This window comes from Pituophis catenifer, unplaced genomic scaffold (genome assembly GCF_029215685.1).
Source record: "Pituophis catenifer annectens isolate HBS135680 unplaced genomic scaffold, rPitCat1.0.hap2 SCAF_1, whole genome shotgun sequence".
NCBI classification, from domain to species: Eukaryota; Metazoa; Chordata; class Lepidosauria; order Squamata; family Colubridae; genus Pituophis; species Pituophis catenifer.
In genome coordinates, this window is record NW_027256881.1 from 330,572,789 (window position 1) to 330,598,603 (window position 25,815).

At 43.9% G+C, this 25,815-nt stretch overlaps 1 protein-coding gene across 1 annotated transcript; it reads right to left on the minus strand.

The window, feature by feature from the left end:
- Positions 1-1,426: 1,426 nt before the first annotated feature.
- TPM4 (tropomyosin 4) lies at positions 1,427-24,555 on the minus strand. The gene is made up of 9 exons (XM_070943231.1): positions 24,235-24,555; positions 20,319-20,444; positions 13,915-14,048; positions 8,975-9,092; positions 7,714-7,784; positions 5,568-5,643; positions 3,110-3,172; positions 2,936-3,005; positions 1,427-2,070 (listed from the first exon to the last, which is right to left on the minus strand). Exons 1-9 carry the CDS (start codon positions 24,346-24,348, stop codon positions 1,988-1,990), a joined length of 855 nt encoding a protein of 284 aa, XP_070799332.1. The 5' UTR covers positions 24,349-24,555; the 3' UTR covers positions 1,427-1,987.
- Between the last annotated feature and the right edge of the window lie 1,260 nt (positions 24,556-25,815).

Genomic DNA, 25,815 nt, shown 5'->3' on the forward strand with positions numbered 1-25,815 from the left:
GCTTTAGAAAGTTTTAATACAGATTGGTTGTTGTTGGGTTTTTTGGGGGGGCAATTTTTCCCCACCTTGTAAAATTGAATAAATACAGAAGTAAAAAAAACACAAGCAACTCTTTTCCTATCAGAGCACAAAGAAGTAGACCAACAGGAAAATGTGGGGGGTTTTTTTCCCCTGCATCTGACATCTTCAAGGAGACGAACCAAAAAAGGACATTATTTGGAACATTGGTCTAAACTAGAAAAACAGTTGCAGCCTTTATAATTAAGGCACTCACTGTGGAACCCAGTGCTATGCGAATTAAAGGCCATTTATCTAAAAGAACAATCCAGCTCTGCCCTTCTCCTTACTGTGCCCCTGTTCCCTATCTGCTCTGGAGGAGATTTGGAGGGCATTTGCAAGGATTGGAGGTAGGGTGAAGACAGAACTCCCTCTATTCCAGTTGTATTGATAGAAAAGTGTTTCCAGCCTTGAAACTGCCTAAGGAATGTGCAGGCTACTTTGTTATTTTATGTTACATTTTTGCAAGGAAATTTCCCTTGTTCACAGTAACACCCAGGGATCTAAGGCAGAAAAGATTCTCTGGCACTGCTTAAAACAAACCAAGGACATGAGAATCCTACCACGGAGGATTCACCCAGATCCACACACAAGGGCAAATATGTTTTCTGCTGCAAACTGCCATGAAAAGCACCTTACTGGCAGGGGGAAAAAAAAGCAGTTTTCTGCAGGACACGTATGGATTGTGTGTTTCCAGTACTGGATGGGGCCTAGCACCTTGGAAGGATCCACATACAAAAAAAAAAAAAAAAGATTAAAAAGACAAGTTTTCCAGTTTCACAATGTGCTTGTCATATAGGACAGGGTAAGAATAGAAGCCTACATTCAGTTTGTGCCTAAAGCCTTAATATTTCAAAAGTGTGGGGGGGGGGAGAAAAGATCTGGTCCCATATTTGCTCTTTGCAGAATGTGAAAGAAAGAAAAAAAGAAAAGTGGGTTTAGAAAAAAAAAGAAGCTGCCAATCCAAACATGACTGTCAGGTTTTCTTGACCTTCAACGTCTGGGTGCTTTCCCCACAGATTTTATATGCTGCCCAGTTCACAGAGGGTTTGATCCAGCGTTCGGTGCAGAGTCAAATTCTCTTCTTTCGCTAGGGCAACTTTTTCTGGTGAGAATGGGAAAAAAAAATATTAAGAAAAAAAAAAACAATTTCAAAAGAATAGGACTGGTTCTGAATTCACATTCCAATTCATGTTCCAATTTTAGTTGCCTCTGTTTCAAAACAGCCATGTTCCTTCCATTACATCTTTTCCCTCAATCTTAATGTTATTCTTGTTCCTGATACATTCATCCCAAAGGACCAGCTGAAGGAGAAAAACCTGTTCTGGGATGGTGAGATTTAAGAAAGAAACACCCAGGAAGTCTGACATCCGGAGGAGCAAAAGTACCACAACCCTTTATTACAGGAACTGAATTAGTGAAAGATTTAAAGAGTTCAGCAAGTCACAGTTGTCAGTTGTAACACTGGTCAAAGGTCATCAAAGCCCAACCCACTGCTCAAAGGAGGAATTAGCTGGAGATAGATTTTATACCCCAAAAAGGAAAACTCCAGACTGAATTTCCCACAAAATGGCCTGATTTCATTGGGTTAGGGTGATTTCCAGATTCAAATGGAAAAATTGACATTTTTATTTTCAGGAGAATTACATAAATAATCTCCAACTCTGTACTGTTCCACTGAATCTGTGTTCAAGCTGATTCAGTGTTCAAGTGAAACAGACTATCATTTTATACAGGAAACAAGGAACAAATGCCTTGTACTTCATAAATGGCAAATGAGAAAAGATTCCTGAAATATATATATATATATATTTAATCAAAGTGCAATTTTTACAGGAAAAGACTTGTGAAAGCACACAGAGAAAAAGGAAGCAGAAGCTGCTTAAGCAGAAACACCCAGCAGGACAGAAAGCTCCATTGTATTTATCTACTATAAGGAAGTCATATCATTGAGTGCGTGGTCCAATTCCTCGCTGATGGCCTTGTATTTCAACTTTTGAGCATACAGCTCATCTGCAGGGCAAAGTGTGGCGACAGAGGCAGGATGAAATGCCGAAGTAACAGGCGCATAGACAAGTTCAGAGATGTTGCCAGAGCAAGGAGAGGTGGAAGAGAAAGGGAAAGAAATGAATGTTAAAACACAGAAATGCAAGATGAATATGAATATGAAAATGAAAACTTCAGCAACAGAAAGTTGAGAATTTTGGAAAGATTAAACATTCAATTTTCAGAGAGTGAAGAACATTTTAAATCTGAGCTGCTTACACTAGCCTGTCATAATCACCCTGGATATGTCTGGACAACAAAGAAGGTTGTTTTCAAGCATAAAACATTTCCAAGTAATCAAATTAGGATATTTCAAATTTGGGACAGCTGTTTTGACCTCAGAAGGTTCTTTGCCTTCAAAACAATTGTAATTCAAAACATTTTGCACTCCCCTATTCAGTATTATATATATGCTACTTTGAGTTCTTAGATCTTTCATTAAATTATTACAGTAATTATTTTTTTTAAAAAATCCAAAAGCTAGGCAAATTGCAAAGAATGATCTTTGCTCACCTGAAGACCAACCTATCAAATTCACGATGAAGATGAGAAATGTTTAATTTTAGTTATTCTTATCCTCGGGTGCTGAACTGAGCGAGACTGCCATAAAACACTCTAGGGCAGGAAAAAGCTTTCTAGAGCAACCTTGGCAAGTTTAAGACTTGTGGACTTCAACTCCCAGAGTTGAATTCTGGGAGTTGAAGTCCACAAATCTTAAACTTGCCAAGGTTGGAGACCTCTGTTCTAGAGGCCAATTCACGGAAATGTAATGATGCAAACAGTGTCCCGTTAAAAGTTTTCCACCCCAAACTTCAAAAGCTTTATCCCATACCTTCCAAATCATCAATGGACTTTTCCAGTTTAGCAACTGTTCTCTCTGCAAACTCAGCTCGTGTTTCAGCCTAAGAACAGAGATTACAGCAATGAAAAGGTTGCACTAGGTTGTGATCAGATGTCATTTTCCTCCTCCCGACTCTAAGCCAACACGATCACTGGCTTCACTCACCTCCTTCAGCTTGTCAGTCAGAAGTTTGATTTCCTCTTCATACTTGTCCTCTTTTTCAGAATACTATGAAAACAAGGTTAACATCCATTATTTTGTTTGTAAGAGGAGAGAGGGAGAATTGCAGAAAAAAAGGAAGTGAAACCATCTCATTTCTTAATTATTTATATACTGGACTTCCTGTAGGACAGGGGTGTCAAATTTGATTTCATTGAGGGCCACAAGAGCCTTGATAGTACAGTGGTCTACGCACCCTGTTATTAACACAGCTGCCTGCAATTTACTGCTGGTTCGAATCTCTCCAAGGCTCAAGGTTGACTCAGCCTTCCATCCTTTCTAAGGTAGGTGAAATGAGGACCCAGTTTGTGGGGGCAATAAGCTGACTTTGTATAAATATACAAAAGTATGAAGGCTATTGCTTAACGCATTGTAAGCCGCCCTGAGTCTCCGGAGAAGGGCGGCATATAAATCAAATTAAAAAAAAAACATCAGGGTTGTGTCTGACCTCGGGGGGGGGGCACAGGAGGTATGGCCAGCCTGATGTCACTCGTGTTGGGGGTGCCTGTGGTAGACGGAGTGCTCTGACAGTGAAAATAGGCACCCAAGCTCCATTTTTGGCTGCAACAGCCTCCTGCAACCCTCTGCCAATGGAAAAAAGGCTCGGGAGGCCACTCACACCCTTGAGCTCAGTTTTCTCTGACAGAGGGCTGCAGAAGTCCATCGCGGCCAAAAGCGGAGTTCGCAAGCTCACCGTGGGCCAGTCCTTTGCTGTTTACATACATACATACATACATACATATATATATATATATATATAATATATATATATGTATTTAATTTGATTTATATGCCGCCCTTCTCTGGAGACTCAGGGCGGCTTACAGTGCATTAAGCAATAGCCTTCATACTTTTGTATGAAAAGTCAGCTTTGGGTCCTCAATTTACCTACCTTAGAAAGGATGGAAGGCTGAGTCAACCTTGAGCCTGGCAAGATTCGAACTTACTTTAATTGCAGACAGCTGGTGTTAAATTACAGTGCCTTGTCTGCAGAGCTATCCAGGCTCCTTTATCCCTGCTGTTTTATTACCCTGAAGTGATGAGCTTCAAATCAATGGCCTGTTGATGTATTTTGCAATAGATGAACATCCAATATATGGTATTTAATATTTTTATATGTCTACTCATTTACTAGCATATGGAACTCCCTTAAAAAAAATCAGATTGCACTAGAGGCTAATCAATTGTACCATCAAGTTGGTGTCAACCTTTAGTGACACCAACTAAACAACAAAGCAGCTACCACAAAGAAGAGGGGGGCAACTTTTCTCCAAAGCACCTGAGGGCAGGACAAGAAGCAATGAATGGAAACTAATAATGGAAAGAAGCAACCTAGAACTAAGGAGAAATTTCCTGAGTTAGAACAACTTGCCTCCAGAAGTTGTGAATGCTCCAACACTGGAGGTTTTTAAGAAGAAATTGGAAACCATTTGTCTGAAATGGTATAGGGTTTCCTGCCTGAGCAGAGGGTTGGACTAGAAGACCTCCAAGGTCCCTTCCAACTGTTATTTTGTTATTCTGACCACATACATATTTTCCTGAAAATAAGACTTATCCCGAAAAGAAGCCCTGCTTAAGGCCTGCACAGCCGGTCCATTCTGTTTGGTTATTTGTGGTGCTGTGGCTGCGAGGCGAGGCAGAGGAGTGGAGCTGCCTCATGCACCCTGCAATAGCTTATACAATACCTCAGAGCCCCCGCAGCCAGGCCATCCATGCCCCAACACCTGCCTTGCCTTGTAGCGGCAGAGACGGCAGCCCCGTCCAGCAGGACCTCGCATGGCCGCCAGCCCACTTCTTCCGCTTGCTCACCAGCTGCAAAGGAGCAGGAGGCTGAATGATATACTGGAGCTGCAGCCGCAAAGCGTCGGGGTGTGAATGTCCTGGCTGTGGGGGCCCTAAGGTAAGCCAGTGCAGGGCACATGGGGCAGCTCCACCTCACACTTTGCAGCAAGCAAGTAAGCAAAAGAAGTGGGCCTCCCATGTTTAGTTAGTTTAGTTTAGTTTATTATATTTATACTCTTAAAGTACCTGGGGGGAAAAATAAGACATCCCCCAAAAATAAACCCTGTTGCTTATTTTGGAGCCGAAAAGGAAATAAGACCAGGTCTTATTTTCGGGGAAACACAGTAGCTGAATTTTCTTCATGATTTCTATCCCTAACCTAGTTTTCATTCTTCAATGGTGCATCCATCACCGTATTAACGGAGTCCATTCACCTTGCTTCACCTTCTTAATAGGTCTGAGCAGAGAAGATAAAACCCCAGGCTACTAAACTGGAATATAAAGGAAAAGGAAATCACCCCAATGGTTCATAATAAGAGCAGAGGCCTATCCATCCCATCTATACTTGAACCTTTAAAAAAACCCGGAATTCCTGACTCCTAAAAGTTTAGGAACCACCAACCTTCTCTGATTGAGCTTCAAGGGACTTCAGGTTGTTGGTGACATTTTTGAGTTCTTCCTCCAGGTCACTGCATTTCCTACACAAAGCAAAAGAAATCACCCACTTTCAGCTTCCAGTCTTCTATTCTTTAAATGAAAACATCACTGCCCTCAGAATTCTTAAGAACCTCTTTACTGACCCATTGTTTCACCTATTTTGTAATTTATTTGTATCCAGCATTCTTACATGTAAACATCTCAAGAAGACAACCCATAATGAAAACATAAAACATTTTCAAAATATGAAGTGTGAGGAAAATTAAAACCATTCCCTTAAAGCAGCAAAACTCCCATCCCCAGTTCTGAGGGAAAAGATGCGATTTCAGCATGCATTAAAGAAGACCTGTTCTCAGAGGTTAAGGATTATCCTAAATGTAAGAGCTGTGGTGGCACAGTGGTTAGAATACAGTACTGCAGGCTGACTCTGCCCACAGTCTGGAGTTTGATCCTAATGGGACTCAGTCTTCCATCCTTCCGAGGTCAGTAAAAACCCAGATTGTTGGGGGCAATAAGCTGACTCTGTAAACTGCTTAGAGAGAGCTATAAAGTACTGTGAAGTCTAAGTGCTATTACTATTATCTAAACCCAGTCCGGATTGGAATGTTTCGGGAATAGAATCAAACCCAGTCATTCTGATAGGAAAATGGAAGAGGGCGATCTCTCTGCAACCCTTGACACCATGACACCATTAAACACGAGGACCTCCTGAATTGGGCCTTTAAGGCTGTAATGAGAGACATCATGATAGTGATTTTGCTCTAAAAAAGTCAGTTTCAGTACTCAGCACTTTGGGAACTGTGTTTGGTGTCTTAAGCATTTAATAATTATACTGCAAAGTACTGTAAGTCTGCAGTACAGTTTCACACCTATATAAAACAGCTGGTACATTATTAGGGGATTTGAAGCCAGGAGATACTGGAATGTAATCTGCTCATCTGGTGATTGACACACCGCCTGTTGAAAGTTCTTCTCCTCCAGTGATCTTCACAGGGTGGAAGGTATGACTGACTTTTTCTGTGGTATCCCTACTTTATAGAAGTCTCTACCAAGGAAATACATCCAGCCCTCCTCTTGTGAGTACTCCTTAAGGAAGTCAAAGCTGTATTGTTTCAAGAATCCTTTATCTCCTACTGATCTTGTATGGAGGTGTTCATTTTGTATAATTAATTTGGGAGATTATTATGATTTTTTTCCCCTACTGCTGCATGCCACCAGAGTTCTTCAGAAATGGGGGCAGGGATGGGCTGCTGGGGGTTCGCAGTAGTTTGGGAGAACCTCTAGATAAGATTCTGTGCAGTTTGAAGAACCCCCAAATCCCACTCCTGGCTGGCCCCACCCTCCCCACCCCTCCCCTCCCCTCAGTCCCCAGGCGGCCTGTTTTGGATACAGTTAAGTGCAGGACACGTGCGGAGGCTTGGGGAGGGCAAAAAACAGGCCTACCGGAAGATTGGGAAGACTGGAAATGGGCCTGGGGAGGCCGTTTTCGCCCTCCCGGAGGCTCAAGAAAAGCCTCCGGAGCCTGGGGAGGGCAAAATGCCCCCCTTCGCTGTGGTGCAGGAGGCCGACTAGGCCACGCCCACCATGACCACGCCCACCCAGCAACCAGGCAGAGAACCCCTTACTAAAATTTTTGAAGCCCACCCCTGAATGGGTGGGTTAGAAGTGCAGAGAGAAAGAGAGAGAGAGATGCTGACAACGTAAAACTCAAGACTCTCTGGTATAGTTACACACATCCAAGACCATCCTCACACACCATAGGTGGCTAGATGAGGGAACAACAAGCTGAAGAACAACCAAGTAAACCTATAGTTCCAAGAGAGACGACTGTCAAGTCTGGCAATGTTCTGAATAGAGCTCAAACAGGCATATAGACAGCTGAGAGGCACAATCAGCTTGTGCCCAACAGCCTTCATTATTAGCTGCAATGCTCCACATGAAGTTTCCCTTGAAAAGTGGCCCAGAAATTACAGCAAGTGTAAAGTGCCTAGAGAACACGGGTTGGGAAAGATGATTCTGGATGCCCTCAAGCACTTTTTAGAAGTTACTCTGCAGGTAACTAATGAGTTTCTTGCTTTAATCAGATTTCTGACAAGCAATGATCAACTCACAGTTCAGACACCTCAGCTCGTTCTTCAGCTCTTTCCAGTTCTCCCTCCAGAATGACAAGTTTACGGGCAACCTGGAGAAAGTTTAAAAAAAAAAATCACTGTGTGCCCCAAACAATATAGTTCCAACATAAAGTATCTATTACGGTCAACATCTGCACTCCAAAAATAGCGAACTGGTACTTAAATAAAATTGGCACTTCCTTGGAACATTATGGAGTCCAGCTGCAGTGATGAAACTCTGATCACCTTGATATTTTCTCAGTGATTCTGTTTGGTTAGGTAAAGGTAAAGGTTCCCCCACACATGTGTGCTAATCGTTTCCACTCTAGAGGGCGGTGCTCATCTCCTATTCTAAGCCAGGGAGCCAGCACTGTCCGAAGACGTATCCGTGGTCATGTGGCCGGCATGACTAAGCGCCAAAGGCACAATGGAGCGCTTTTACCTTCCCACCAAAGTGGTCCCTATTTTTCTACTTGCATTTTTTACATGCTTTCGAACTGCTAGGTTGGCAGAAGCTGGGGCAAGTCACGGGAGCTCCCTCCATTATGCGGAGCTAGGGATTCGAACCGCTGAACTGCCGACCTTCTGATCGACAAGCTCAGGGTCTTAGCTGCTGAGCCACCGCGTTCCTGTTTGGTTACTGAGTCACAAATAATGTTTCTATCAGGGCTGTTCCTATGCGTTAACTTGAAATGTTAAGTTCTAAATTTGCAACATAGACTGGAGCACATTCCAAAGAGAACATACAAATCAGGGCTCCCGAGAAGCACAGGAATTCAATCAAAATAAAATTAAGATTCAGGGCATCATTGAAACTCACCAGGTTCATTATAACTACCTTTGAAACCGCAGCTCAGGCTCTTGGGAAACTACCTAATCCCCGCCCACTTTGTGACTTGTCTAGCCAAGTTTTATCTCTTACTCCAGATCTTTCGAGCAGAGCAAGGATTTCCCAGACATGCTGCCAGAGGCAGTTTTAAACTTTAGGAATTAAGCCCAAGGCCTCCTGCAGGGGAAAAAAAAATCCAGGAGCTTCACCTCTGGGCTGTAATTCCACCAAAATAGGCTAGGAGACATGGGGTAACAAATGACATTTTGAGTTTGCAGCCTTTTCCTCGTTTCTTTAGGGCAACTGCGCTTGCCAGCTTTCAAATCAGCTCAAACTGTCAGAATGTCCCGCAGCATGACAGGTGCCCTGGAACATGTCCCTGCCCCAAACTGTTCCCAGATGTTCCCCTCTCTCTCAGGATAGCTGCCTCACCTCCTCATATTTGCGGTCAGCTTCTTCAGCAATGTGCTTGGCTTCCTTCAGCTGCATCTCTTGAATCTCCATTTTCTCCTCGTCCTTCATAGCTCTGTTTTCAATGACCTTCATACCTCTGTGGAAGCAGCCAAAAGAATACTTTTAAACCCTCTGGGAAAGTTGTCTACAGATGTTATATGTGTCTTGGTGGGATCCATATTTCGAGTGTCTATCAAGACCAATAAGGCAGCAGAGTCCTGCATGGACAGCAACTTTCACATCTGTTCAACAACTGGAAAAAAGTGACCGATCTTGCTGTGCAAAGTATATTTCATAATTATGTGTATAATAAAACTTAATCCTGGCTAGTCGGTCCACACTGCAAATCTTCTAGGAATGGGTTCCTGAATCTCTACATCCCTCTATGTTTTATTATTATATGTTGTTGGTATTTTTTAGACTTTTCTACTTAAATAAGTATTGATGTGCATAATGCTTCTGCCATCTACTGTTGTGCTCATTTGTCTTTATATTTATATGGTACTTTTTATGGCTATGTATAAATCAACTTAATGTTTACTTTGAATTCTAGGAGTTGAAGTTCACATTTCCTGCTTGAGCAGGGGGTTGGACTAGAAGACCTCCAAGCTCCCTTCCAACTCTGTTATTCTTTTACATATCAGTACAGCTAAACACCAGGAAAAGTGTAGTAGATCAATAAATTTTACAATAATCACTAAGAGCAGCTTAGGTTTTTTCCTTAGTATCCTTTTAAACACAAAGCAATTTATAGCAGTAATATTATTTGTTGGGATTGTATTTCATAGTTTTTTTACTCATCAACTGACAGTAAAATATTTGCTCAACAAAACATGATAAGGCTGTTGGTTTGCGCTCCGAGCTTGGCAACTTGGTTGCAAACGTTTTGTCACCATTCGAGGAGACATCGTCAGTGTGTTTTGAGTTGTGCTCATCTTTCAGAACACAGGTCTTTAGACGAGCACAACTCAAACACACTGACGATGTCTCTTCGAATGGTGACGAAACGTTTGCAACCAAATTGCCAAGCTCAGAGCTCAAACCAACAGCCTAACTACCAATCTGAGCTACTAATATTCAAACACATTTCAAAACATGATTATTACAATTCTAGTGGCTGTTAATATATAGTCACCGTTGTGATATAATCTTTAGGTATGTTTTTTATTTTTTCTAAAAACAAAATGAAAAGGGACCAGAACTTTGTTTATCTGTCTTTCTGCCAGCAAGTTACCTGTCTGAAAACGGAGTAGAACAGGATTAAATTTGGAGTTAGGAGAATAAGCTGGAAAATGGAAGGCTAAATCTGAAAATTAGGTAGGTCAGGCTAGGGTTTGGGGGAAAAAAATCCTCAATGATTTTTCCCAATGCATCTCAATGAGAAAGGCAAGGGGATAGAGTTTAGGATTGTTGTCACTTGCTCCATTGTAAGCCCTTCCTATCACATTGCCCAGAGAATGTATACAAACCAAATTGTGTTTCCCAATGCACCCATACAGATTAACAGGTACACCACAGAACAAAAGGAAAGACTTCAAAGAGCCATGGTCAGCATGCTTTCCTTACGTTGTTAATAATTCTTGTAGCTGTATTATTAGAGGACCGTTTTACAACCTCAGCAACTTAAAAATCTGTGGAACTTTAACTCTTGCTTGCTGGAGAATTCTGGGAGTTGAAGTCCAGCCATATTAAAGATGCTAAAGTTGAGAAATACTTTAGTAGAAGGTATCAGTGGCTAATCTCCTGCAATCTATACGGTAGAGCAGGGGTCTCCAATCTTGTCAACTTTAAGACTTGTGGACTTCAACTCCCAGAATTCCTCAGCCAGCTTTGCTTTGCTGGCTGAGGAATTCTGGGAGTTGAAGTCCACAAGTCTTAAAGTTGACAAGATTGGAGACCCCTGTGGTAGAGGGCCATATCTGAAGGACCACCTTTCTCTAAAGACATTTACCTTTTCTACCAGGGCAGTTAAAGTGGGCATGCTCCTAGCCCCTTCCCCTAAATATTGTCCTCTAATGGAAGTTAGGAAGTGTGACATTTCAGGGACAGTCCCTGCCCTACCAAACATCTTTCTCCCTGAAGTTCAGGAGGGCTCTGCCCTCTTAGACTTTTGTAAAGCTTTGAAGACCTGGCTTTCCCTCTCAAGTGCTGGGAGATGATTGAATAATGGCACAGTAGAAGGTTGACTTGGTGCCAGGTTTTCGTTGTTTTTATCCATTTAGTTTTATAGTTTTAATATGATTTTATATGTTGTTTTATCTTTTTACTGGGAGCCGCCCAGAGTTGGTTAGAATACGGTCAGCTGCATAAATGTTTTAAATAAACAAACTTCCTAGGCTTGTGAAAACTTCTTAAACAAGGTACATTGCAGGCAGTCCTCAATTTATGACAATTGAGCCAGGGGTTAAATCCAGCAGGTTCTGGAGAACTGGTAGCAGAAATTTTGAGTAGCTCAGAGAACCGGCAAATACCACCTCTGGCTGGCCCCAGAGTGGGGTGGGAATGGAGATTTTGCAATATCCTTCCCCTGGAGTGGAGTGGGAATGGAGATTTTGCAGTATCCTTCCCCTGCCACACCCACCAAGCCACGCCCACCAAGCCACACCCACAGAACCCATAGTAAAAAAATTTGGATTTCACCACTGAATTGAGCCCAACATTTATGTCACTAAATGAGATAGCTCTTAAGTGGATTTTACATTATTTTACAAACTTTCTTTTCACAGATGTTAAGCGAGTCACTGCAGCTGTTACACAGTGGTTGAATGAAACTGGATGCCCCATTGTCAGAAGATCCCAAAAGGGGATCACATGATCCCGGGACACTGCAACCATCATAAATACGAGTGTAGTTGCCAAGCATCTGAATGTTGATCACATTGATCATAGGGATCCTACAACGGTAGTAACTGTGAAAAACAGTCACAAGACACTTTTTCAGTGCCGTTGTAACTTTAAACGGTCACTAAATGAACTGTTGTAAGTTGAAGACTACATGTGCCACCGAATGTGTGCAAACCGTCCACTGCCCTCTTCCATCCCCAATCAATATCCGAAAGTACCGAGAACAATCATCAAAGAAAGCCACATGAACTGAACAGCGTAAAAACTTTTGTTCTTGTTCATTCCTCAGTTTTCTTGTCAGGACTTGTCAGGCTTTTCTTTCTTTCTTTCTTTTTTTAAAGATGCTTTAGCTGACTCTCTTTAAGACCAAGAATACAGATATGCTAAACCAGGAGCAAAGCTGATCGTGTAGCTGATTAAGGTAGCTTAGTATACAAATGTCTCTAGCTCTGATTTCCTTTTACAAGGAAGTAATTCTCGGATGATTTTATGAAGCTGCCTTATTGTTAAAGTCACTTTTATTAGGCCACTCTGGATCCATTGAACTTCCAGGAACACATTATCTTCTTCATTTAGCCTGCATATTATTATTATTTTTACTATTTAAAGCTAAAGTAGACCACATTTTCATGGTACACATTTTTCTCATGGCTTTGAAGGCAATGTTCAGCAGGACTGCCAGTCTCAAAATTAATCTTTTTCCTAGACTTTCAGGAAACGAACATTCTGATATTTAAATTTTGGGGAGATATTACACGGCTGATAATTAGCAATTTGTCACTAAATTCTAACAGGGCAGAGTATTTGGGGGCCACATGCAAAATTAAACTCATGGATGGTCAATCTGTACTTTAAGCCTCATAGTAAGAGAAAGCAAAACAGGCTAACAGAGTCAGGGATGGAAATGACCAGAGGTTTCTCTTCATCCATGTAACTTTTTTCTTCCATTCAATCATGTCTGATTCTCAAAGATTGCAAGGAGAAGCCCCTGCACTTTTCTTGGCAAGGTTCTTCAGAAGTGGTTCGCCATTGCCTCCATCGTAGGGCAGAGGGAAGTGACTGGCCCAAGATCATCCAGCTGGCTTTGAGCCTAAGGCAGGACTAGAATTTACTGTCTCCTGGTTTCTAAGCCTTGTGCCTTAAGCATTACACCAAACTTGCTCTCAATCTGACTCTAAATCAAGGGGGGAAAGTTGTAAAATGAATGACCTGATCCTGAACATATCAAGACACAACTAACTTTATACTGTTTACCACAGTAGTCTTTGTCTCTTATTTTTACAGAAAATTTGTAGGGAGGCTGGGAGCACACATGGGCAATATACATGTCGTCAACGTACGACAACGGAGCCCAAAATTTATGTTGCTAAGTGGGAGATTTGTTGAGTTTTGCCCCATTTTTCCGACTTTTCTCACCCCATTTGTTAAGTGAATCCCTGCAGGTCTTACATTAGCAACACGGTTGCTAAGTGAATCTGGTTTTCTCCTTGACTTTTCCTTGTCAAAGTCACAAAAGGGGGAATCACACGATTCCGGGACACGGTGACCGTCATAAATGTGAATCGGTTTGTCAAACACCCGAATGTAAATCACGTAACCGTGGGAAATGCTGCAATGGATGTAAGTGTGAAAAATGGTCCTAAGTTGAACATTTTTCAGTGCCGTTGTAACTTTGGTCACTAAATGAACTCCTGTAAGTGGAGGACTACCTGTATATTCCTTTGATTATATGAACTTTAAATTCATGGTCCTTTACTGAAATAAGGCAGCGCTGATCTCAACTGGTTATCTAAAGCAGGAGTCTCCAACCTTGGCAACTTTAACCCTGGCGGACTTCAATTCCCAGAATTCCCCAGCCAGCAAAGCTGGCTGAGGAATTCTGGGAATTGAAGTCCGCCAGGGTTAAAGTTGCCAAGGTTGGAGACCCCTGATCTAAAGTAGTCAGAATGAGGACCAAGATTTTTAGAACCTGGGATTGACAAAAGAATTAGCTGTACTCTCAACTGGAAGAGCTGCTGCCAAAGACCAGACTAAGCACTTCCTCAGCCATTCAGCCCAGATCCGCCTTTAGATACCTCTCGCTCTCGTCAGCTGCTTTCTCTGCCTCCTCCAGTTTTTGCAGAGCTGTGGCCAGGCGCTCTTGGGCGCGATCCAACTCTTCTTCCACCAGCTGGATCCGGCGATTGAGAGCAGCCACCTCTCCTTCAGCCTGGATGAGAGAGAGGGAGAAAAATCCTCAATGACTCAAAGGCTATTTAGAAACCTCAGCGAAGGGAACTGAAGTGACATAAAACTGCACATAAAAAAAAAAAACCCTTTAGGGAAAAAAATTATTGCCAGCCTCCCCACCCCTCTTGAAATTCAACTTCTGAAAGAGTCTCGAAGGCCTCCTGAGAGCAACTCCTGGGCAGACTCAACACTCAAAGAGGGTTAAAAGCCAAGTCCTACCTTGCAGGCTCAGAAAGAATCATTTAATGGACGTTGAAAGAGGAGAAGGACAGCAGTTTCAGAGAAGGAGAGGAAGATCTTTTTTTTCCCCCTTCCTGGAGTATAAGCTCAGTCTACATAAAAGTCCACCGGATCTGGCCCAATGTCCCAACTGGAGATCAAGGAACCGGCAAAGAGGCTGGAGAAGAGCCCCCTCTCCAATAAGCCACTATGGAACCGAAAAAGTTAAGATTGGATCAGACGAAGATGAAGAAGGGAAGAGGCAGGTGGGCGGAGGGAAGGACCCACGTAGAGATTGTTAGCTTGGTGGGGTGCTTGTTTGTTTCTTTTCCATTAGCTGGGCTTCCTACAGTTTTGGAAAGAGGGAAGGTGAGAAAGGAAAAAGGAACAGACCACATTGGAAAGCATCTCCAGGCATGCTGTCCAAGTCCTTGTCTTCGGAGGCCCCCCCAAAATCCGTCGGCACTTAAGGCCCCCCCTCCCCATATCCGAGATAGCGATGGAAGGGAAACAGGAGGAGGAGGGGGAGGCGGGGCAGATCTGGGTGCGCTCGGACCATTCATTGCAAGCCGAGAGAGCTTCCTCTTTTTTTTTTCTTTTTCCTTTTTTTTTTTTTTTAATTCCCCGGCCAGGCGAAATCTTGAATTAATTTTAGCGGGAGCCGGGGAATCCAAGCCAGGGAGACGCTGGTTCCTGCCGCTCGGGCCGCCCCGCCTCGCCGGCCGAGATCTGGGGTGCAAAACGCCGGAGGAAGGCTAGGGAAGAGAGAACGGTAGCCGAAGCGCTGTGGGCAGCAGACCCCGCGATGCAGGAGAAAAGGGGGAAGAAAAGAGACGGCGGTGCCGCCCTGGCAGACGTGGAAGGCAAAGCGGTAGCCGGGCTGGCTCCACCCTCGTCCGCCCGTCCTCCAGCCTTGCCTTATACGGGCAAAAGGCAGATCAGGCGGCGGCGGTCTGGGATGCGGGAAGAGAGGAGGAAGGCAGGCGAGGAAGCGGAGGAGAGGCAAGAGCGCGGGGGGGAGCGGGGGAGGGAGGCCGCCCCGAGCCTTTTCCCCCGCCGTCGATGCTCACTTTCTCGCGCAGCTCCCGCTCCTGATCGCGCTGGCGTTGCAAGACTTGGGCGCGGTCTTCGGCCTCGTCGGCTTCTTGCTGCAGCGCCTGGATCTTGCGCTTCACCGCCTCCAGCGATCCTGTAGTGGCTGCCATCCTAGCGGCGGCGGGGACGGGGGCTGCTCGGAGTGGGATCCCGGTGCCAAAGAAGGGCGACGGCGAGAGAGCTACACGTGGGCCCCGCGGTGGCAGCGGCGGCGGCGGCGGCAAGGATGCGGCTCCGGTGCTGGCGGGAGGAAAGCAGCTGGGGAGGGGTTTTGACGTCAGCACCGCTGGAGGGCGGGGCCGTGACGTGGCCACCGCTGGCCCAGCCAAAACGAGCCCTTTCGGGAGCGCGAGGTGGGGCTTGAGGGGCGGGAAGGGCGGGCTGGCTGGGCGGCTCCTGGCATCCTTTGTTGGGCCGATGGTTTTGGCGAGGCTGCTGTCTCCCAAGCGTCTGCTGAGTGGCAGCAAGAAAGGCGGTTCAGGGTTGCCCCACCTGGAAGTGCTGGGAGGGACTCCGGGCCGGCTGGGAATTTGGGGAGTAGGAGAGCTTGGAGGCGGAGGGCGCTTTGTCTGCCTCCGCGCCGTCAAGTCTGGCGGGAGTTCCCGCTCTCAGCCGGTGCCTCGTTCAAGAAAGAAAGAAAACCGAGTTTCTGCACCAACCCAGGGCGCGTTCAGACGTTCCAACTCTCTTCTGGTGGGCGGATACGATAAGATCAGGGAACTCTGTGGGGGTCGAACTAACTCCAGACAAGATTTCTCCCAAGCAAGCCCTGGTGTGCTTGGTAACACGCGGGGTACGATGCCTAGGGATCATCAAATCAAGATCAGCCCGGTTTGGGGGATCAAAATCCACCTGGAAAGGCAGCCATTGCTTGCGTTAGCATAACCTGCTTCAACTGGTTCCTTTGAATACACAGTCTACTCAAGCATAAATCAACAAAATAGGCTAGATGTTAATAACATGTTAAATGGCAAAAGAAAGGAAGCTTAGTGGGCGCACAAATACGCCTACTAGGACTTTTATGCCAACTGGTTAAGCCCTAATTGGAAGCGGTCGAGCTGGCTCTGAGATCACCTTCCTAAATTCCTTAAATCTCACAACGCATGGACAGACTCAATAGTTTCAATTGGGAAATTTAGCACCGTAGACCAAGCTAAATCCACAGATGTTAGGAAAATCCAGGAAGTTTGGCATTCAGACAAATTAATTAACCATCACATAAACTACATTTACACACTATACAAAATAAACAATACGAAAGTTAAGGAAACCAAAAAACCGGAATACATTCTCTTCCGCAGCCAACACCCGGATAAGCAGGGATTAACACCAAGCAAACATCAAGCAGAAAATAATATGTTAATCAAGAAACTACCAAGTAGCAAACCACACCCTCACCAATATTAGGGCAAGCTACTTTGTATAAATAGGAAACTCTGCACTCCCTTACATGGATGAGGTTACCTTGTTGGGTAAAGAAACACCTGCAGGCAAATAACCAGAGAGCCCAAAGACGCCACTGTTTAACCCTCAGCTGCAAATGTTCTCTTCTAGTGGCATCTTCCTTTTGTCCCTCACTTAGTGGCTGTATGCTCCTGTATTAAGGGAGTGTTCACTTTCGAAGTTACTCATAAAGATTGGGTCAGTATATCCTGGTCAAAAAAGCAATTGTGGATTTTTCTCCCCCAAATACAGAGCCTTCAAAGGGGCTTCCTTGGCCTGCTCTGTGTGACTAGAAAAAGTGAGAGGGTGGGACCAAGGCAGGGATCCTTGTGTAGCATGGAGGAGCAGACCACCTCCCACAGACTCAGTGTGGCTAAACAGATTTTTCCGCTTTGGTCTAATGCAGGGGTCCCCAACAGGGGTGGGTTCTACTTACCCTTACTACTGATTCGCAACGGGATTGCGTGTGCACCAAGTTTCTGCGCATGCACAGAAGCTTCTGCGCATGCGCAGATCGACTATGACAACATCCGGGTGGGTGGGTGGGCGGAGGCTGCCCCTGGTTTTACTACCAGTTCGCAAGAACCGGTCCAAACCGGGGGCAACCCACCACTGGTCCCCAACCCCAGGGCCATGGCCCACTACCTGGCTGTGATCCTTTCAGAACCAGGCCGCGGAAGTGGCGGACGAATGTGAATGCACACACATCCCCACTTGCTCAAGCAGCAGGCAACCTTGTACGTGTGCACTTGCCCGCTGCACACATGGGACCATCCCAGTGGTGGGATTCAAATAATTTAACAACCGGTTCTCTGCCCTAATGATTTCTTCCAACAATCAGTTCACCAAACTGCTCAGAAAGTTAACAGCTGGTTCTCCCGAAGTGGTGCGAACTGGCTGAATCCCACCACTGGACCATCCCTTCTTCCCCCCTCCCCCGCCGGTCTGCAAAGCTGAAAAGGTTGGGGAACTCTGGTCTAGTGGTTAAGGCACCAGGCTAGAAAGTGGGAAACTAAGTTCTAGTTCTGCCTTAGCCATGAAATCCAGCTGGGTGACTTTGGGCCAGTTTCTTTCTTTCTTTTTCTTTCTTTCTTCTTTTTCTTTTTTTTCTCTTTTTTTCTCTTTCTTTCTCTCTCTCTCTCTCTCTCCCTCCCTCTCGTTCTCTCACTCTCGCTCGCTCTCCAACTCACTTCACAGGGTTGTTATTGTGGAGAAAATGTGAGGAGGAAGGTTGTGTTGGATAAGTTTGACATCTTGAGTTATTTGTAAAATTAATAAAGGCAGATTGCAAATAAATCTTGTACATGTTTTGTAGAAAACGTGGAATAAAGAGGCAGCCTTCAGCTCAGACTGAATAAGTTTTAGGAGAAAGCAGGAAGCAACTTTTACTTCCCAATTATTGTAACTGGCTGAGTTTTTCCACACAGAAGTTTCTGCTATCAGGAAAAAAAATCCCTCTTCCTCTTTTCCTCCCTATCTTTTCTTCCTTCCAGGTTCTTTCTTTACAATGTGTGCCAAAGGCAGGGATCATTTGGCTCCTACGATTCTTGAAACAGTTCCAAGAACCTTTAGACTGAGGAGGAAAGTGCAAATACTTTAAAGCAAGAGTTAAGCTCACAGATTACAGCTTCAGTTTCTGTGGCCAAAGACCAAACTGGACAAGGCAGCAACACTATGGAGAAGCTGGAACTTGTTTCCTCTCCATGCTAAAACTTTCCAGTAGTTCATACATCAGTTTTGATTGTTCGGCTCCAAATGGTAAGAGGTCACACTTTCAGGGTTTTTTCCCTGTAAAATTTCAACTGCATTTGCAAGGAGTTGCAAAAAGAAGCAGCTTAGGAAAGAATATTTGTATCTCAAAGTTGAATTGTAGATGTCCTTAGTACTCTCTGAGCTTAGCTCTTTTCTTGCATTACCAAACTAGGTAACATCATCAGTGCAGCAAACTCAGAAAGCACCAAAGAGAACCTCCCCTCCACAAGAAGAAGCTTGGAAGTGACCATCATTTGGTTATATGTGTTTTGAAATGAATTGGGACAATAAAGCTTTTTAGGGTATGGATCTTAGAAGGATAGTGCGCGAATGTATTAGTTTCCTTGTTTTTGAAATGAAATCAGCAGTGGGAAGAATTAGGAGGTTTTGGTGCACTCTGAGCTTAGAGATGGTTCAATTATTTGACTACCAGGGGTCTGCAACCTTAAAAACTCAAAAGAGCCATTTGGACCCATTTCCCACAGAAAAGAAAACACAGGGAGCATCAAAACCTGAGTGGGTGTGGCCAACTCAATGTCACTCATTCCCACCCAGTCACATGACACACACACCAGCAACGCCTACCCAGGTTTTGTGGCTTCCAGTGTTTTCTGTGGGGAACAGGTGTCTCTCTCTCCCTCCCCCCTCCCTCCCTCTTTCTCCCCCCCTCCCCCCCTCATCTCATCTCATCTCATCTCATCTCTCAACTCTCTCAGGGCAAGCAAGGAGTGATTGCAAGGGGAGGGTGAGGGGTATTGCCAGCCAGTGGTGGGTTCAGCCGATAGGGAGACGCAGCAGGGGAACGAAAGAGCTGCATGCGGCTCCAGAGCCATGGGTTGCTGACACCCAGACTAGGCAACATTATCAATATGACTGAGTATGGGTAATGAAATGTCTGCAAGCAAACAACCAAGCTCAGAGTGCACCAAACACTCCACGGCTCAACCCTGAGTTATACTCTCTTCTATTGGAAGTGGGGAATGTATACACTTCTGCAGCTAACGCTAATATGCTGTACCAATAATATGCTCTGGCTGATGCAGTTCTGGTCCAGTTCAATTTCCTATAATTTCCCTTCTCTCTGCCTTGTTGGAGCATTAACAATGTCTTCCTTAAGTAACCCTCAAGTTTTGGGAGAATTACCGCTACATACTCATTCAACGATCACTCATTCTGTAACCAAAGTTACAATGGCACCGAATGAGGAATATTTACGACAGATCCTCATAGTTTTGACCATCCCTGCGATCATGTGGTCATGATTCGGGTGCTTGGTGACTGGCTCGCAATTATGACGTCACAATATCTCGCAGCTATGGGACTCCCATCTGCAACTTTCACTGACAGCATTTGACAAGGAAAGTCGATGGGGAAGCCAGCGGGAGGTAGCAAAGGGCTTTATAATTTGTTTAACAACAGCAACCAGAATTGCTGCCAGTATGCAGCATGGTCATATGATGGCATGCTTTACAATCATATCACTTAGTGACGGGTTACCATTGTTAAGCAAGGACTACCTGTGTTCTGGCTTCACTATACAAGTATCTTACAGTTTGCATTATGGAAATAGTAATAGTTGCCACCTATTATTAAATTGTTGTTGATACAATAAGGTCCAAATTCTTGGAAGCTTCAGAGTTTATCCATTGTCACTAACCATGTCTTCTACCTCATTGAGTCCCCCAAATCTCTTTTTCCCAAAATCCCTTCTCAGAAACCCCCATGAAGAGTCTATACTTACATCTGTAGCTTTCTTTTCAGCTTGCTCCAATTTCTCCTGGGCATCCTTGAGAGCTTCAGAGTACTTATCCAGCTCATCTTCTGTTCCTTTCAACTTCTTCTGCAAAGCCATCAGCTCATCCTCCATCTACCCAGAGATCAAAGTTAGCCATTAAGACAACATTTCTCAAATTTCTAACATCATGCTGACTGGGGAATTCTGGGAATTATATCAGGGGTGAAATCCAGCAGGTTTTGACAGGTTCTGGAGACCCGGTTGCGGACATTTTGAGCAGTTCAGAGAACCGGCAAATACCATCTCTGGCTGGCCCCAGAGTGGGGTGGGAATGGAGATTTTGCAATATCCTTCCTCCAGAAGTGGGGAGGGAATGGGGATTTTGCAGTATCCTTCCCTGGAGTGGGGTGGGAATGGAGATTTTGCAATATCCTTCTCCCAGGAGTATTTATTTATTTATTTATTTATTTATTTATTTATTTATTTATTTATTTATTTATTTATTTATTTATTTATCTATCTATCTATCTATCTATCTATCTATTTATTTATTTATTTATTTATTAAATTTATATACCGCCCTACTCCTGAAGGACTCAGGGCGGTGAACAGCCAAAAGATAAAATACACAGTGAGGAGGGAATGGGGATTTTGCAATATCCTTCCTCCAGAAGTGGGGAGGGAATGGGATTTTGCAGTATCCTTCCCCTGCCACACCCACCAAGCCACACCACGCCCACCAAGCCACGCCCACAGAACCAGTAGTAAAAAAAATTAGATTTCACCACTGAATTTCATACACACACACACACACTCAATGCTTTGTTTTTGCTTTGGGTCTATTAACATTCATTTATTGATAGTGATCTTTTTGCATGTGTGAATATTATTTCTCTTCAACAGTAAGCCTGATATGTATTGGGCAAATTATGCCTCTCCATGAAAATTAATACACAGTTACACGGGAGAAAGATACGTTTCAGGTGCAATCTATAAGGTATCTTCTTACTTTTGCTTGTCATCGCTTCTAAAATAACAAATTTCTTTCCAATTCTGACCCCAGGATACCCCTTTTGCTCAGCCCCTTCAATAGAAGACTTCCAAACATCTTGAAAGAGCTAGCAAAATGAAAACTGTGTTTCTATAATAGCCATCAGCTTCCCTTTGGCAATTGAAGAAATATTACAGATGATGATTTTGATGTCGGGTTCATTTATTAAGCTAGATCGTAATGTAGTTCAGTTTAGGGTTAGTATAGTGTGTGATCCCAGCTACTGTTGTTTGTCGAACAATCCATAATTATCTGCTTTGCAGACAGTGCTAATCAGCAGATGAATTCACATTCTACTAAGACAAAATCAAACTACATTATAGCTTAATATTATTAGCAGTTGCATACACGTACATTTGTATATGCTAATCCAAATCCAAGTAAATGACATCATAGCTAGATTGATTTGGATTAGCATATTGTATGCATAATCCCATGTATTTATGCTATATGTAAATGATTTGTATGGCTGAGCCTAGCTTCACCCATTGCATTAATCCCTAACCTGCTTGTGCCCTAGGATCTTGCACGAAATCAGCTATTTTTGGAGTGTAAACCATGGTGAGCCTATTTAAGCATGGTTTATTTTGTAGGCCATAGTTAATCAAACAATAGCTTCATTAGCTCAAAGTGAGACTTGATTTGGCTACTTACAGGGTCATTTTTTCCAAGCCGTTCCTTTAGAATGAGCGGCCAAAATATGCTCCTTTCTTATCTTAATGGCACTCGCTCTCCTTCCACTTTCCCATATAAATCCATATTGCTTCCTGAAAGCAGCTATTTATATCACGTTGAGCATGCTCTGAGTGTCAGTTTGTCCCTCTACTGAAGAGAATTTCTGTTATCTAGTGACTGGCTGGTGATAATGTGTCAGGCTGTTCCTTGGCTTCTGAGCGCTGGGAAAGAATGCTTTGTCCTCCATCTTCTGATAGGCTAGGAAAATTTGACCCTAGATGCAAAGAAGTACCCCTCACTGAACCAGTTCAGGTTTGGGGCTGATACCATACTCAAAATGCTATTTAAATGCTCTATATTTTAGTCAAGTTTATTTAGGAGACTTCAAATTCTGTTCTAGAAATTTGTCCAGTCCCTCCTTTTCCCAAGACTGCTCCAGTGATGAAGAAGAAAGCAAAGTGGACACTGGGCACCCTAAAGATACATCACACTTTTTCAAAAGTTCTCAAACAATGAAGCACATTATTAGCTAGGCTCATACATTGCTCTAAGCCAGGGGTCTCCAACCTTGGCAACTTTAAGACTTGAGGACTTCAACTTCCAGAATTCCTCAGCCAGAAGTCCACAAGTCTTAAAGTTGCCAAGGTTGGAGACCCCTGCTCTAAGCCATAATTCAAGGTTTGTGAGTAAGCCAGAATGGCTAAGATCCTACCACATACTAAGTGACAAATCATGGTGTTCAGCCCACAAGCCAGAATGAAACAAGTGACATCATCTGTTTGTGCAATAGGTGAAGTTCTCATTGCCAAAATCAGAAAATGGGAAATGGAAGAACATCTGAAGCCTATTCTTGGACTTGGAAATATTCAGTTCTTACACAGTGGAGCTTATATCTGTATGCTGTTCATAGGAATAATTTTGTGAGAAGTGGTTTGCCTGGCCTGAACCCATTTGGGCCAGCTGTATCCATTTGAATAGGAAAACATATATCAGGTCTGAATCCATGTCCAGTTCTGTATATTTACAGCAGTTCATTTGGCTCAAGAAGCTACACGGAGCTGATAGCTGGAACAGTCGAAACATCCATCAGGAGTTGAGAAGGAAGCAACGGCTTCATCCTAGCAACATTTTAGTTGCATTGTAGAGGGAAAGTAACACAGCCCCCACCAGCCATGCCAGAGTCCTGGCCCCAAAGGTCAACATTAAACCCAGATAACGAGCAATCTGTGCTCTCCCTCTGTTACAGAAGTTACAAATAAGCACTTCTTAATCCTCCTTCCATCGTATCAGCCATGACCTCATCCATCCTCACAGAAAATATGAGACAGCTGTTCAGTGTCCCTTCAGTCCTTTCAAACAGTTTGTTTAGGAAAACTGAGGGCAGGGTAGGCAGAGTAAATGGGATGTTTCAGAATAATTCCCTGTTCTAGAGGAAATACGTTATACCTAAAAATGAAAAATTGTAACAGTGTTTGTCTAATTACCAAGAACAATCTGGTATCGATGAACACGAGGGATGACTTTATCTCCGCCTTAAACTTCCTGAGGGTGTGCAGCACTCCCCCACACATTTATCTGAGAGTAAGCCCCACTTATAAAGGGAAATCTGCGTCCCCTCAGCCTTGAGTCTCTAACATGGAAATGACACAATTGAACAAGCCCTGCTTTTGAATAATAACAGACTTGGAAGGGACCTTGGAGTTCTTCTAATCTAGTCCAACCCTTACTCAAGCAGGAAGCCCCATACCATGTCAGACAAATAGTTGTCCAATCTCTTCTTAAACACCTCTAATATTGGAGCACTCACAACTTCTGAAGGCAAGTTGTTCCACTGGTTAATTGTTCTCACTGTCAGGAAATTTTTCCTTAGTTCTAGGTTGCTTTTCTCCTTGATTAATGTCCATCCATTGCTTCTTGTTCTGCTTAGAGGTGTTTTGGAGAATAGGTTGACCCCCCCCCTCTTCTTTGTGGCAGCCCCTTAGATATTGGAAGACAGCTAACATGTCATCCCCGAGTCCTTCTTTGCATTAAACTACCCAAATGGAAAAGCTCTATAAGGAAGACCCAAGTATTTACTCCAGCAATTGTACCACAACCAATACATACAACTCTGGCCACATCTAGCACATTCAAAAAGCACGCACAAATACCCTGCAAACAATGCACACTCGTCCACATCACACGCAGACCCTTCACCTGCTTGCACTTGTCCTCAGCTGCTTTCTTGTCCGCCTCAGCCTGTTCCGCTCGATCAATGGCATTCTCCTTGTCCAGTTTCAGCATCTGCATCTTCTTCTTGATGGCTTCCATCTTTGCGGTTTGGAGTAAAGATGGCTTCAGGTGCTTTTTATGTAGAAGAGAGAAGGTGAAGGCTAGCCTTCAGTTGGAGGCTGCGTGGAGAGAAATGGGCACTTCAGCAAGTGAAGATAAAGTTCTCGGAGAAATTTCTCGCTGTGGTAGGCTACAGTTCTGATTGTGTCCCCGGTGGCTCCCTCTTCTTTTCACAGGCAACCTTTCTAAGAGATAAGTTGGAACCCAGTCAGTCCTGGCATCTTTAGCGCTCAGGGATCACCTTATTTGGGCCTCAGCTTCTTTAAAGAAAGAAAAGCACTGTTTCCATTTTTAACCTTCCAGGAGGAGCAAAAGAGAACACAGGGGCTGGAGAGAAAACTCATCCGCCATTGTCAAGTAGTTAAAAGAAAGTTTGGCTTCAGAGAAGCAACTGAACTTTCTAGAAATCCAGAGTAGGCACTCCAGGTCAAGGATGAGACAAATTTGTCCTTCTAGGAGGACAGATTTGTGGTCAGGACAGTCTTTGGATCCAAAATAAGAAGAGAGCCCAGGGTGGTGTAATGATTAAAAGTGCTGGACCAAGGCCAAGGAGACTCTGGTTCTTTTTTGTCTTCAGCCATGGAAGACAGATGATTTTGGATCAGCCACTTTCTCAAAGGAATTTTATTATGAGGAAAAACAAAAGGAGGAATCATTAGGTAAAGGTAAAGATTCCACTCGCACCTATGTGCTAGTCATTCCCGACTCTAGGGGGCGATGCTCATCTCCGTTTCAAAGCCAAAGAGCCAACACTGTCCAAAGACGTCTCCGTGGTCATGTGCCCGGCATGACTAAACACCAAAGGCGCACGGAATGCTGTTACCTTCCCACCAAAGGTGGTCCTTATTTTTCTACTTGCATTTTTTACGTGCTTTCAAACTGCTAAGTTTGCAGAAGCTGGGACAAGTAACAGGAGCTCACCCTATTACGGGGCACTAGGGATTCGAACTGCCGAACTGCCGACCTTTCGATCGACAAGCTCAATGTCTTAGCCACTGAGCCACTGCGTCCCTCTAATCATTAGGTACACCTCCTTAAATTCCTGAATAAAATAAAAGCAAGCAGGCTCCAAAAAATAATAATGGTTCTAGCTTCTTCCATGATGCTGGGTGGCTACTTCAGGGGTTCAGTCCAGTCCAACCTCTTCTTAAAAATTCCTGGTAGCCAAAGAATGCCTTGTTTTGCATGAATCATAGCATGGCACACATCTGAAGCACTCACCAATGATGTGGGTGTTATGAGTGACATACATAGCAAGGGATGGGTCTTATATTACAAGTTTGCAGTTGCCATTTTGACCCTTTTTACTCTCCCTCCCTTCTTGTGGGACCCTCCCATTTCCAAATTAGCGGTGGTCAGGTCACGATAAAACTGAATTTTATTTCATCTACATTTAAATCTAATTACAGGGAGTCCTTAACTTATGACCGGTTGCTTTTCAAAGTT

What these genes read in the sequence shown, in the direction of transcription:
- TPM4 (XM_070943231.1), bottom strand. Translation starts at nt 24,348, where the DNA reads ATGGAAGCCATCAAGAAGAAGATGCAGATGCTGAAACTGGACAAGGAG. An exon ending in CGAGCTGAGGTGTCTGAACT is followed by an intron (nt 5,644 to 7,713) that starts GTGAGTTGATCA and finishes TGCTTTGTGTAG; the next exon opens with GAAATGCAGTGACCTGGAGG. An exon ending in GTCCATTGATGATTTGGAAG is followed by an intron (nt 2,071 to 2,935) that starts GTATGGGATAAA and finishes TTTGCCCTGCAG; the next exon opens with ATGAGCTGTATGCTCAAAAG.